General features: G+C 51.4%; 1 protein-coding gene across 4 annotated transcripts in view; it reads right to left on the bottom strand.

Moving 5' to 3' along the window:
• THOP1 (thimet oligopeptidase 1) overlaps nt 1–15,120 on the bottom strand; it is a 236,187-nt gene that overhangs the window by 138,778 nt on the left and 82,289 nt on the right. For all 4 annotated transcript variants that reach the window (XM_069215804.1, XM_069215806.1, XM_069215805.1 and 1 more), the window contains exons 3-5: nt 7,619–7,767; nt 3,496–3,603; nt 2,310–2,412 (exon numbers count right to left, since the gene is read on the bottom strand). In XM_069215804.1, coding sequence (XP_069071905.1) covers nt 2,310–2,412; nt 3,496–3,603; nt 7,619–7,767 — 360 coding nt within the window. The remainder of the gene's footprint in view (nt 1–2,309; nt 2,413–3,495; nt 3,604–7,618; nt 7,768–15,120) is intronic.

Genomic DNA, 15,120 nt, shown 5'->3' with positions numbered 1-15,120 from the left:
CCCTGGCTGAGAGCGAGCTTCCCCCTGGAAGCTCTACAGTCTGGTAGCTGTATTCTGCAGTCTGTCCCCTCCCTGGCTGAGAGCGAGCGTCCCCCTGGAAGCTCTACAGTCTGGTAGCTGTACTCTGCAGTCTGTCCCTTCCCTGGCTGAGACCGAGCGTCCCCCTGGCAGCTCTGCAGTCTGGTAGCTGTACTCTGCAGTTTGTCCCCTCTCTGGCTGAGACGGAGCGTCCCCCTGGCAGCTCTACAGTCTGCTAGCTGTACTCTGCAGTCTGTCCCCTCCCTGGCTGAGAGCGAGCGCCCCCCTGGCAGCTCTACTGTCTGGTAGCTGTACTCTGCAGTCTGTCCCCTCCCTGGCTGAGACCGAGCGTCCCCCTGGCAGCTCTACAGTCTGGCAGCTGTACTCTGCAGTCTGTCCCCTCCCTGGCTGAGACCGAGCGTCCCCCTGGCAGCTCTACAGTCTGGTAGCTGTACTCTGCAGTCTGTCCCCTCCCTGGCAGACACCGAGCGCCCGCCTGGCAGCTCTACAGTCTGGTAGCTGTACTCTGCAGTCTGTCCCCTCCCTGGCTGAGACCGAGCGTCCACCTGGCAGCTCTACAGTCTGGTAGCTGTACTCTGCAGTCTGTCCCCTCCGGTAGCTGTACTCTGTAGTCTGTCCCCTCCCTGGCTGAGACCGAGGGTCCCCCTGGCAGCTCTACAGTCTGGTAGCTTTACTCTGCAGTCTGTCCCCTCCCTGGTTCAGACCGAGCGTCCCCCTGGCAACTCTACAGTCTGGTAGCTGTACTCTGCAGTCTGTCCCCTCCCTGGCTGAGACCGAGCGTCCCCCTGGCAGCTCTACAGTCTGGTAGCTGTACTCTGCAGTCTGTCCCCTCCCTGGCTGAGACAGAGCGTCCCCCTGGCAGCTCTACAGTCTGGTAGCTGTACTCTGCAGTCTGTCCCTTACCTGGTTGAGACCGAGCGTCCCCCTGGCAGCCAGTCTGTCTCCTCCCTGCCTGAGACCGAGCGTCCCCCTGGCAGCTCTACAGTCTGGTAGCTGTACTTTGCAGTGTGTCCCCTCCCTGGCTGAGACCGAGCGTCCCCCATGCAGATCTACAGTCTGGTAGCTGTACTCTGCAGTCTGTCCCTTCCCTGGTTGAGACCGAGCGTCCCCCTGGCAGCCAGTCTGTCCCCTCCCTGGCTGAGACCGAGCGTCCCCCTGGCAGCTCTACAGTCTGCTAGCTGTACTCTGCAGTCTGTCCCCTCCCTGGCTGAGAGTGAGCGCCCCCCTGGCAGCTCTACAGTCTGGTAGCTGTACTCTGCAGTCTGTCCCCTCCCTGGCTGAGACCGAGCGTCCCCCTGGCAGCCCTACTGGCTGGTAGCTGTACTCTGCAGTCTGTCCCCTCCCTGGCTGAGACCGAGCGTCCCCCTGGCAGCTCTACAGTCTGCTAGCCGTACTCTGCAGTCTGTCCCCTCCCTGGCTGAGACCGAGCGTCCCCCTGGCAGCTTTACAGTCTGGTAGCTGTACTCTGCAGTCTGTCCCCTCCCTGGCTGAGACCGAGCGTCCCCCTGGCAGCCCTACTGGCTGGTAGCTGTACTCTGCAGTCTGTCCCCTCCCTGGCTGAGACCGAGCATCCCCCTGGCAGCTCTACAGGCTGGTAGCTGTACTCTGCAGTCTGTCCCCTCCCTGGCTGAGACCTAGTGTCCCCCTGGCAGCTCTACAGTCTGGTAGCTGTACTCTGCAGTCTGTCCCCTCCCTGGCTGAGACCTAGTGTCCCCCTGGCAGCTCTACAGTCTGGTAGCTGTACTCTGCAGTGTGTCCCCTCCCTGGCTGAGAGCGAGCGTCCCCCTGGAAGCTCTACAGTCTGGTAGCTGTATTCTGCAGTCTGTCCCCTCCCTGGCTGAGAGCGAGCGTCCCCCTGGAAGCTCTACAGTCTGGTAGCTGTACTCTGCAGTCTGTCCCTTCCCTGGCTGAGACCGAGCGTCCCCCTGGCAGCTCTGCAGTCTGGTAGCTGTACTGTGCAGTTTGTCCCCTCTCTGGCTGAGACGGAGCGTCCCCCTGGCAGCTCTACAGTCTGCTAGCTGTACTCTGCAGTCTGTCCCCTCCCTGGCTGAGACCGAGCATCCCCCTGGCAGCTCTACAGGCTGGTAGCTGTACCCCCTGCAGTCAGTTTGGCTACCCCACCCTAACAACACCCCCTCTCCTCCCCACGGGTAGCTGTACTCTGCAGTCCGTTCCCCTGCCCCTCTCCAAACCCAGCATACCCCCCAGTAGTTACAATCGTTAGTGTGCCCATCCCCCGCTCCAGACAGTGCCCTCTCCCAGCTTCATACCAAGCTCCTCCCTTGTGAAGGGCAGGAAGGTGATGTCTTCATTCAGGTTCTTGTTGAAGTCGATGCAGAGACCGCTGAGCTTTTTCTTGATCAGTTTAATTTTCTGAAATAAACACAGCACAGACGTTTCACACGCACATCACAAGCCAAGAGAGGAGAGAGAGGTTATCTATGATTGGGTAGGAAACTGTGTATCACTCATCCATATGGGTGGGGGTTGAGGCATCCCTCATCCTTAGTGGGGTGAGCGGTTTCCCATCTATGAATAGGAGGGAAGGTTGTGGTTTCCCTCGTCCAGGGAGCCGTGAGATGTCAAACACGCTGGATGGAATAGGAGTGGTATAACAGCCATCCTCCATGATAGGCCACATGAGTACCCCTGTCTGTTTATTGGGAACCCCTCTTATTTTTTTCTACCACACTTCTGTCTCTCGCTTTATTGGCAGGTATTGTGGCTGCTCCGAAGTGGATAGGGTTGGCACAGGGATCTTTTGCCACTTTGGTTAGGTCATGCCAGGAGTCATTCTCATACACTAGCTTGTGTCAGACATAAATGTGGGAACTGCAGGCACCCACTTCAGAGCAATCCTAAACCTGAGGAAGAAGAGATACAGAAAAGGAGTGAGTCTGCGGTCTGTGATCTGAGAGGAGCCCTAGACGACGGCCCAGGAAAAAGAAGTGGAATCCAAGGGTTGGGTCATAAGACTGACCTCCTGTTAAAGCTACAGGACACAACAAGCTACAAGAGGCCTTTACCTGCAAGGGCCCAGCTGACCAGTGGCAACTGGACCCGGACAGGACCCCATGGCAGCTCACCCCTGTAAAAGTCTACAGCAAAGTCAGTTCTTCTCTTGGTAATATACATAGCACCAAAACTCTTCCTCTGCAACCCATTCAAGGCGTCCTACTGCACATTCACGTGTTTTTAACTGTGTGAACAAGCATGTATTTTCTATGATTTGTTTGAAGAACTTCAGAAACAATTGCTCACTGATGGACTGCAAGTTACTTATTAATTACTTATTAATGAGGAATGTTCACCATTGGTTCACAGGAAAATCCAAAGTGTGTGTGACTGAAGCCCATGGCTTCTGCTTTTAGACAAAGAGGGCATCTGCTTTGTGGACAGGCCTCCGACTGTTGTGGAGGGCACCTGTTGAAGCTTTTTAGATTCATGTGGTCTTACCTGCTGTGTCTCTGGAGGGAGGTTTAGACCGTTCCTCCTGCCCAGTTTGATCAGCCGTTCCAGGTAGCGCTTCATCTCTGGCTGGAGGGGTTCAGTAGACACCTTTTCCTGTGAGTGACAAGAACCAAGGAACTTGCATGAGTGCATAGTTGGGGTTTTCGAAAATCCTCTTTTCTGCAAATATTTGAACAATATAATCATCCCTCATAACATCCAACTCGTAACATCCTGCCCGCTCTAGCTCTTAACCTAGAACTTAGCCCGTTGCCACCCTTGCAACAAGGGACCAATCGCATTACTGCTCCAGCTCAGAGGAGCGCTGAGGTGCAGAGCGACTGGACCTCAATGGCAGAGGTAAAGCTGCCTCTGACAGCTGTCCAAGCCAACACAACATGTAGCGGCAAGAACTACCAGCCAAGGGACACCAAGAACAGACATGGGCATAGAAAAGAGCAGAGCAGAGACCCAACAGGGGCAGCAAGACGTATGTTTAACCCAGATTCCATCCTAGTACTCCTATAGTTGATCTCACCCGTAGCTGTCATATGAACTCTCACACTTCCAGCCATGTTTGACTCAATATATTGGTGCAAACAAACAGATGGGTGACTCTTTCAAATCCACCTCTACTCATAACTTTTATTTTACTATAATTCTGCGACTTTCTGACCCACTAAATACTCCCTGGGTGCTACAAGGCACCAGCATTAACCTTGTTTTTTTATTTATTTAATTTGTTTAACTTTATTTTTCTATCACTTTGAGTATTTGAGTTCGCCCAAAGTCCTCACAGCCAAGCGATGTGGAAGGTACACAGGTGCAGTCAAGCCTGCCTGCCTCATGAGCACCGAGAATAAGCACAGGGTACTTCCAACACCCAACTTTCTTCAGGGCTTGCCCTGTCTCAAAGAGGCAGCAGTTCCTCCCCTGGGCACCTTTCCTTTGCATCTCTCACTCTTGGTAAGCATCTTGCTTCAGCTGAAACCTGGAATCATTTGCTGCCTTTATAAATCATGCATGGTTTAGCCTACGACAAGTTTACAGAAACCCACCACCAAGGTGGCAAGACTGGTTTATGGAAGCAAGCCTTCAAGGGGACAGGAAACTGGCTTATGGAGACAGAGCTACATGGGGGCAGTACACTGCTTTGTCGAGACACACCTCCCAGGGAGTGAAATGTACTGGTTTATGGAGGCAGACTTTATGGAGGTGGGAGACTGTTTTATGGAGACAGGCTTTATGGAGGCGGGAGACTGTTTTATGGAGACAGACTTTATGGAGGCGGGAGACTGGCTTATGGAGACAGACTTTATGGAGGCGGAAGACTGGCTTATGGAGACAGACTATATGGAGGCGGAAGACTGGCTTATGGAGACAGACATTATGGGGGCGGGAGACTGGTTTATAGAGACAGACTTTATGGGGGCGGGAGACTGGTTTATAGAGACAGACTTTATGGGGGCAGAGACAGACTTTATGGGGGTGGGAGACAGGTTTATAAAGACAGACTTTATGGGGGCAGAGACAGACTTTATGGGGGCGGGAGACTGGTTTAGAAAAACAGACTTTATGGGGGCAGAGAGACTTTATGGGGGTGGGAGACAGGTTTATAAAGACAGTATTTATGGGGGCAGAGACAGACTTTATGGGGGCGGGAGACAGGTTTATGGAGACAGACTTTATGGGGTCAGAGACAGACTTTATGGGGGCGGGAGACAGGTTTATAAAGACAGACTTTATGGGGGCAGGAGACTGGTTTATGGAGACCCAGCTCCAATACAGTAAGAAACAGGCTTTGTAAGCTGACCTTTTTTGGGGACAGAACAAGTTTATAAAGATAGTCATCCAAGGTGGTAGGTCTGCTTTAGTTTTAAACATTTCCATCGCTGTAGGAAAGTAGCCTCTGTCTAGCATGGTTACCCCCCGTTTGCCTGTTTGTCAGTGTGTTTGACTGTGTTCACTGGGATCCTGGTTAGCAGCATGCTCTCTCCCTTCAGCCACACACCCCACATTTGGCATACTGGTGCCCCCATTTAGTCTCTAGTATATGGTACCCAGAGCATCCCAATGGGCTGCAGCATGTATTAGGCGACCCATGGGGGCCCATACAAAGTCACCCCTATGGCTCCTGCCCCCCACCGGACTCTTCTGTGACTTCTGGACTTGGGGGGTGATTCAGACCCTGGCGGTAAAAACCGCCAGGGCCGGGGTCCACGGGAGCACCGCCAACAGGCTGGCGGTGCTCCTTTGGGCATTCTGACCGTGGCGGTACAGCCGCGGCCAGAAACGGAAAGTCGGCGGTGTACCGCCGACTTTCCGCTGCCCAGGGGAATCCTCCATGGCGGCGCAGCTTGCTGCGCCGCCATGGGGATTCTGACCCCCTCACCGCCATCCTGTTCCTGGCGGTTTCGACCGCCAGGAACAGGATGGCGGTGAGGGGTGTCGTGGGGCCCCCGTAAGAGGGCCCCACTTTGAATTTCAGTGTCTGCTTAGCACCCGTCGCACACCTTCCACTCCGCCGGCTCCATTCGGAGCCGGCTTCCTCGTGGAAGGGTGTTTCCCACTGGGCTGGCGGGCGACCTTTTGGCGGTCGCCCGCCAGCCCAGTGGGAAACCCAGAATGACCGCCGCAGTCTTTTGACCGCGGTAAGGTCTTCTGACGGTTCCCGCTTGGCGGGCGGCTCCTGCCGCCCGCCAAGCTTGGAATCACCCCCACGGTCCCCTTCTTCCACGGGTCTTCCTCTTCAGGAATCCACCGCTGGTTTCTTGCAGTCTTGTCTGGGTGTTGCATTTTCTTCTTTTTCTTCCTTTTGGGTGGTTTGGGGAAAATCCACTAACTTACTCCTTTGTTCCTGTTCGCTGGGGGTCACTGTGGTACTTACCTGTGGGGTTTTCTAGTTCCCCTAGCTCCCCTCTACACATTCCACATACCTAGGTGGGGGTCCTGCATTTGCATTCCATTTTTTTAGGGTGTGGTTTGGACTCCCCCAAGGGTCACTATTGTCTATTTGCTATTGCACTGTTTTCTATCACTTTCTATGCCTATTTCTGACTACTAGTGTACATATCTAGTGTTACTTACCTCCTATTTGAGGGTTGCCGCTCTAGTACTTTTTGGTAATTGTGTCACTAAAATAAAGTCCCTTTATTATTGTACAACTAAGTGTTTTCTTTCATGTGTGTACGTGCTGTGTGACTACAGTGGTATTGCATGAGCTTTGCATGCCTCCTAGATAAGCCTTGGCTGCTCATCCACAGCTACCTCTAAAGAGCCCTGGCTTCTAGACACTGCCTACACCTCACTAATAGGAATACCTGGACCTGGTATAAGGTGTAACTACCTTGGGTACCCACCACACACCAGGTCAGCTTCCCACACAGGAGTACCCTCAGACGTAGAACCATGCACCCTGCCCTTGGGCTAAAGGGCCTACCTTAGGGGTGACTTACAGGATCGGAGTGCAGTGACTGATATAAAGCAAACCTTATATCTGGAGTGAAAGGTGCATGCACCATTTCACAAAGGCTGCAACAGCAGGTCTGTAGTCACAGTATGCATGGGCCCCACACATATGGCACAATACATGCTGCAGCCCATGGGGGACCCCTGGTGTACCAATGCCCTGGGTACTTAAGTACCATATACTAGGGACCTACATGGGTGCACCAGTATGCCGATTGTGCAGTGTAAAAGTTACCATACAACTAAATTTAGGGGAGAGAGCACTGACACTGGGGTCCTGGTTAACAGGATCCCAGCATACTACAGTCTAAACACACTGACACCAGACAAAAAGTGGGGGTAACTATGTCAGAAAGATGCTACTTTCCCTACACTAAAGTCATGTTCACTATACAAACTTGACTGGCCTATGCACTATGCAGCGTGCATTGTTTGTAGGTATTATGCCTTGAATAGATTCCATGCTCCTGCCTGCAGGCCTGCTGAAGATCTTGTGCCTATCTGCATCAGGCCTTGTGGTAGCTGTATTCCTTGTGCGTGACCCTGCAAGGAGTGATCGCGCTCACACCGTGAGGGTACAGGGTGTTCACTGTGCTCACCTGTTGTAGGCCCTAAGGCAGCTGCATTCCCCGTTATTGATCTTTCAACGCACCATACTCACCTGCAGTCGCTCAAGCCGCTGGAATACGTCTGGTCTCATACTCATCTCCACATCAAACTCAGAGAGTCTTTTGTCGGCCTCTGTACTCGCTGCTCGCACATCCTTATTGGGAGAAACATGCTGAGGGAAATCCAACATATTCCTCTGAACTGCAAAAAAGCCACAGGTTAACCAAAAGCTCTCCTTCAAGCTCCAAACACTTGGCAGATCCCATCTGAGCACCACTGCAAAACACCAAAACCTCCACCCCGGGCAAGCTTCCAGAAAAATTATTTACACATGACTAATCAGTAAGACTGAAGGTTAACACCTCTATGCACTGATCAATGGTTACTGTCCAGCTCTGCAGCCCCCAGCCATGCGTACTCTCCCTGACTAAGCCATCCTTACCATGTACTTTTGCCAATCATGCAAACATCTCACTCTCCAACCAATCATGTATTCTGTTCAAGTATACCCCAATCATGCGTACCTACTACTCTCCAGCCTGACATGTATGTTTGCTCTGCCAATCAAGCCTACTGTCCCACTCTCCACCTCTGTTAAGTGAGCTGGCAAACTTTCCATTCCGATCATGTGTTCTGTTCAGTTCTCACCAATTGTGCATACTTCCTACTTTTCAACCTATGTAATTGTCTACTCTCCCCAAATCACACGTACCAGCTAACCACCCCTCTCACCATGTGCAACGTGCCACTCAGCTCTCATTACACATCTCATCCATATCCTCCAGACCAGGAATACTGTCATTCTCTTCCATGATTGGCTGCACATTCTCCCCCGAGCATGCACCGTCCCACTTTCCAGTCCTTAACAAGGTATACTTTCTCACATTCCTCTCACCAAGACCATGTGTATCATCCCATACCTCCATTCATGTGAACGGCCATCTCTTCAAACCTTGTGCACTTCCCCGCTTCTACAGCCATGTGTGTTACCTGCTCCCCGAGCCATGTGCGAAGCCCACCCTCCAACCATTTGCACCGCCCCGCTTCCCCAGCTATGTGTACTGCCCGCTCTCCCACCCATGGGTACTGCCCGCTCTCCCACCCATGTCCACTGAAAGGCTCCACAACCATGTTCAATGGCCTGCTCCCCAAACCACGTGTGCTGCCCGCTACCCCACCCACATGCACTGCCAGGCTTCCCAACTATGACCAATGCGAGGCTCCCACAATCATGTCCACTGCCAGCCTCCCACAACCACGTTCAATGCCCTGCTCCCCCAACCACGTGTGCTGCCCGCTACCCCATCCACGTGCACTGCCAGGCTCCCCAACCATGTCCAATGCCAGGCTTCCACAACCATGCCCACTGCCAGGCTTCCACAACCATGCCCACTGCCAGGCTTCCACAACCATGTCCACTGCCCCGCTCTCCCAACCATGTCCACTGCCCCGCTCTCCCAACCATGTCCACTGCCCCGCTCTCCCAACCATGTCCACTGCCCCGCTCTCCCAACCATGTCCACTGCCCCGCTCTCCCAACCATGTCCACTGCCCCGCTCTCCCAACCATGTTCACTGCCCCGCTCTCCCAACCATGTCCACTGCCCCGCTCTCCCAACCATGTCCACTGCCCCGCTCTCCCAACCATGTCCACTGCCCCGTTCTCCCAACCATGTCCACTGCCCCGCTCCCAACCATGTCCACTGCCCCGCTCTCCCAACCATGTCCACTGTCCCGCTCTCCCAACCATGTCCACTGCCCCGTTCTCCCAACCATGTCCACTGCCCCGCTCTCCCAACCATGTCCACTGCCCCGCTCTCCCAACCAGGTCTTCTGGGCTTAGGGGCTGGCTCATAAATCCTGTGCCTTACTTAGAGCACAAGCACCAGGCCCAGAGTAGAACCTGAATCCAGATCACAGCTTTCAGGCCAAAGAACAAGTGCTTGAATAAAGCATTTGGTTAATCAACCCCAGATTTGGTATCTGAAGCTAGTCAGAATTAGACAACCACTAGACAAAGGAGGTGCCAGCATCAGTGTGCTGCATGCCATCCAGCACTCACTGGCACACAACTCTACCGAGCTGTAGCAAAAGACTTTCTGGGCCTACGACACACACTAGCTCAGAATTCACATCTTAGGACTTTTGGCTCCAGCAGACATCTAGCCACTCTGTACTCTGGGATGGCCCTAGTGAACCACCACTCACTCAACACTTTCATCCATTTTTCGGGTGTTGGGTGAGGGGGCTTTGGGATTGAAAAGTACTTTTTTTTTTTTTTTTTTTTAAATCAATTCAAAAACTTTAGAGAAAAACCATGGCAGAATACAAGGTATATTATCAACGTCACACCAAAATTGCAAATCGGGGTCCATACAATAAACTGCGAACTCCAATGAGTGTACCCTCTTCAAAACACCTTCCCTTCACCATGTCTCTTACATTTGTAATTATAATTCTCCACCACTCCTTATAAATGCAGATCCTAAAAGGCTAGATTACAGGAATAAACAATCCCAAAACACATAACCTCCAATGCACAGTACCATGTCAGGTGTGATAAGTGGTTCGTGCAGTACTTGACATATAAATATATATATTTAAAAAATCTGCAATTCTCTCATGTCTGACAAATCCGATTTCTACTCTCTGATCTGCTTTGACGTTCTCCACATACATACTTACAATGCAATAAGTCCACTGCCACCTGTGCACGACACACTCAGCCTTGAAACAGTGAAACTTTGGAGAGCGCTCACCGTGCACCAGGGGTCTCCAATGAGTAGCTCGGGAGCTACTGGGAGCTCACCAGATCCCTTGAAGTAGCTCTCAGAGCTGAAATAGAGCCCAGTAACTCTTTCAAAGGGTCAGAGCATATTAAAGACGGTAGCACTGCTCACCTCAAGATGCTTGGAGGCTGGCAAAACAATGATTGGGTGTCATAATAAGACTCAAACATATACTGTGTCGGTCTATGGCATCTGCCTCATGGCTATCTGTCTTCACTCACAGTTAAGAAAACACATTTAAAGTTGATATCTGAACGAGAGACATACTGTGGTGGTCCTTTCTGTTAGGGGACACCTCAGGCTTTGGCTGAAATTTCATTAGTCAGCTGGAGGCACTCAATACTGATGGGCTTTTTCTTGGTATTTCTGCTGGTAATTATGCTTAAAATTCTTGTGTGGTCGTTACTTATATTCCCGCTGATGGTGTCCATAGTATACTAACATATGTGATAACTATGTTACAGTACTAAAAGTTTGTAGTAGCTCATGAGGACTTTGCTTGAGCAAAAGTAGCTCTTACTACAGAAAAGGTTGGAGACCCCTGCCCTACATGAATGCTGACATGGATGTTCTTGTCCCACACATCCTCTAATCAGGGATACATGAGCTCCACCCACAAGAAACATGCGACTCTACCTCTGTATAGCTTGCGCAGGCCCTAGGGTGCTCTCACGCAAAAGCAGCACAAACATCGGGCTCTGTAGATGCACGCGCTTCAGGTTATGCAAACAAGAAAGTGCTGATGGCAGTTCACTATGGACAATGAGCTCCGCTCATGCAGGCTTTTTTCAGAGCTCTGATAAAGTAAAGAATTGTTCCTGTGTCACTGGTTTGATTCTAAAGTAATGAAGGAATACTCTCCCCTACACGAGGCAACACACCCTCTCCCTCCCAGCACCATTATCACCACAAATGAACAGGGGCCTTTGAGGACATGCCACCAATAAACATCATGTTCCCTTACTGGCAGCGGCAGGGTCCATGTAGAAAGACCACTGTCGCATCTAAGAAAGAGTCAGAAAGTGGCACGTGCCCCAACTCAAATGTAGGCCTTGAGGTGCAAAGTCTAGAAAACGCTCATAATTAAGAACCCAGTAGAAACCAAACTTGGTTTTAATACAACAGCTCCTTTGGTGAGGTATTCTTTCACACAACACAAAATTCTGTTGCCCTTCGGGTAAGAACACTGCACACTGAGTACTTTAGGAGCTTTGACATAACACGAGGCAGACCTCAGTCTAGCAGAGTCACCAGCGGCCCAGAGAACCCGCTCACAGCCATCAGGATTCTCATTACAAAGAAAGGGTCCCGGTGTGCTTGATGCCCAATACCAGGCCCTTTTGGGTGCAGAGGACTAGCAGTTAGTCAACTGTACCTCCATTCCATGAAAAAACGAAATGATGAGCTCCAGTTAGAGGTTCTCAATTTTTGGAGAAATTAAAACATGTAGAAATTCCTTTTCCATGAGAAATGTGATAAAACTGAAAGGAAACACAAGTTATAAGAATCTGCTTTCTACATCTAGCAAGATCTAGAATAGAAGGAGCACAAGATATTGGCTGGCAGGGATAACATGCAAACAAAAGAAGGTCATGTTAATTTAAAAACAAGTGGCGTGGCCTTTAGGGTAGTTAATAACAGGTACAGGGGTGCAAAAAAGTTATGGATGAGGTAGGAGCATAAAAAAAAAAAACACAAAGAGCAGGGGGAGCCCAGCAGAAGTATTGTATGAAAGTACCCTCTTTTTGGTATGGTTACTCCCACTTTGTGCTTGCTGTCAGGATGCTTTGACTGTGTTCACCGGGATCCTGCTAACCAGGACCCCAGTGACTGTGCTCTCTACCACTAACTTCTGTGCTCAGGACCTTGCACACCCCACAATTGGCATACTGGTGCCCCCATATAAGTCCCTAGTATATTGTACTTAGGTACACAGGGCATTGGAGCACCAGGGTTGCCCATGGGCTGTAGCATGTACTGTGCCACTCATAGAAGCCCATGCAAAATGTGTCTGCAGGCCTGCCATTGCAGCCTGCGTGAAAGGTGCAAGCACCCTTTCAATACATGCCAGTGCACCAGGTGCCTGATGTTGATGGGTCCTAGAAGGTGGTAGTGCCCAGGGCCCCTGCTAACCAGGTTCCCTTGGCCAGAGCTCTTTCCCTAAATCTGTTGTGATGCTTGGCACAATTGGATACACTCTTGAATATCACTGCAAGTCCCTAGTAAATGGGTACCCAGGACCCAGGGCAAGGGATATTAGGGGTAGACCCATGAGGGCATCAGCAGTGATTGTGCCATCCTCTAGGGCCCTGCACCTTCACAGCTCCCACAAATCAATACTAATTTAATTTTCTGCCTCCAATTTCGAATTCTTTGATATTTACAGAACATTTAAAAATGTTCAATTGTACATTTTGCTACTTTACTTCTATATACATTATTATTCTGTTAATAACAGTTAATTTTCTAAGCAGTCACAGACCCCAGGGGGTCCCCGGACCACAGGTTGGGAACCACTGATATAAGGCAACCTCTAATGACATATCTTCAATCCCTAGCACGCGCCCCTCCTGAGGCAGATGACAGACACTCCCCTATCTCGGACCGTTACCCCCGCTCTGTGATGGCTGCAGGTGGCCCGGCCTTACAATGCATCTTCATTGATCAGGTCTTCTATGTCTGATTGTAATACTCGGCCTGTGTTTACACTGTTTGCATATTCATGCTTGATGCGCTGCCTTTGTCCTTATATCGCCACAAATCTAAAATACAGTTTTTAAAAAATCAACTTTATATGAGAACTAAAGCCAATAGTTTTTTCATTGGGGTCACATTTTTTTGCAGTATTCTTACTGCAGGGAAAAAAAAATACAAAACTGATGGAAATGTGACAGAACCTGCAGCAAGGAAGGGCAACGATCACAGGATAAAAACTGGAAACTATAGAAAGTAGACAGAGGAAAGCGAAAGGAATGAGGCTGAGCTTGGGAAAACTTCCATATACACAAGACAAAACAACTACTGAGCACAGCAAGGGAGAAGAGGAAATGGAATACCAAACAAAAGGAGAAAGGGAAACTAAACAACAACCTGGAAACAGAGACAGGGCTGCTGAAAGTGGAAAACACCCTCAAGTATCTCAGAAAAATACCGGAGCCCAAGAGACTGAGCTGCTCCTGGTGCCCATGAAACTGTGCACACGGGACAGCAGGTGAACTTTCGCAGCAAAAGCAGCAATGTATGGGAAAAAACAGGCCATCAACAACCTCCCTGGAGGACAGGCATGCATCCGTCAGGCTGTGCAATCGCCTATTCACGCGTACCCAAGGCCCCCCCTGGAGGACAGGCATACAGGCACGCATCTGTCAGGCTGTGCAATCGCCTATTCACGCGTACCCAAGGCCCCCCCCTGGAGGACAGGCATACAGGCATGCATCTGTCAGGCTGTGCAATCGCCTATTCACGCGTACCCAAGGCCCCCCCTGGAGGACAGGCATACAGGCACGCATCTGTGAGGCTGTGCAATCGCCTATTCACGCGTACCCAAGGCCCCCTGGAGGGCAGGCATACAGGCACGCATCTGACAGGCTGTGCAATCGCCTATTCACGCGTACCCAAGGCCCCCCCTGGAGGACAGGCATACAGGCACGCATCTGTGAGGCTGTGCAATCGCCTATTCACGCGTACCCAAGGCCCCCTGGAGGACAGGCATACAGGCATGCATCTGTTAGGTTGTGCAATCGCCTATTCACGCGTACCCAAGGCCCCCTGGAGGACAGGCATACAGGCACGCATCTGTCAGGCTGTGCAATCGCCTATTCACGTGTACCCAAGGCCCCCTGGAGGACAGGCATACAGGCACGCATCTGTTAGGTTGTGCAATCGCCTATTCACGTGTACCCAAGGCCCCCTGGAGGACAGGCATACAGGCATGCATCTGTTAGGTTGTGCAATCGCCTATTCACGCGTACCCAAGGCCCCCCCTGGAGGACAGGCATACAGGCATGCATCTGACAGGCTGTGCAATCGCCTATTCACGCGTACCCAAGGCCCCCTGGCGGACAGGCATACAGGCATGCATCTGTCAGGCTGTGCAATCGCCTATTCACGCGTACCCAAGGCCCTCTGGAGGGCAGGCATACAGGCACGCATCTGTCAGGCTGTGCAATCGCCTATTCACGCGTACCCAAGGCCCCCCCTGGAGGACAGGCATACAGGCACGCATCTGTTAGGTTGTGCAATCGCCTATTCACGCGTACCCAAGGCCCCCTGGAGGGCAGGCATACAGGCACGCATCTGTTAGGTTGTGCAATCACCTATTCACGTGTACCCAAGGCACCCTGGAGGACAGGCATACAGGCACGCATCTGTTAGGTTGTGCAATCGCCTATTCACGTATACCCAAGGCCCCCTGGCGGACAGGCATACAGGCACGCATCTGTTACGTTGTTTAATCTCCTATTCACATGTGTAGGAAAGTACCCCCTTTTTGGCCTGGTTACCCCTACTTTTTGCCTGTTTATCAGTGTGCTTAGACTGTTTTGACTAAGATCCTGCTAGCCTGGACCCCAGTGATTGTGCTCTCTCCCTCTAAATGTGGTTGTGTAGGACTTTTTACTCCTCACAATTGGCATACTGATGCCCCCATATGAGTCCCTTTTAAATGGCACTTAGGTATACAGGGCATTGGGGCACCAGGGGTCCCCCATGGGCTGCAGCATGTATTGTGCCACCCATGGGGAGCACATGCAAAATGTGTCTGCAGG

Source organism: Pleurodeles waltl, chromosome 12 (assembly GCF_031143425.1).
Source record: "Pleurodeles waltl isolate 20211129_DDA chromosome 12, aPleWal1.hap1.20221129, whole genome shotgun sequence".
In the NCBI taxonomy this organism is placed as follows: Eukaryota; Metazoa; Chordata; class Amphibia; order Caudata; family Salamandridae; genus Pleurodeles; species Pleurodeles waltl.
This window is presented reverse-complemented; position numbering and strand designations above follow the sequence as displayed.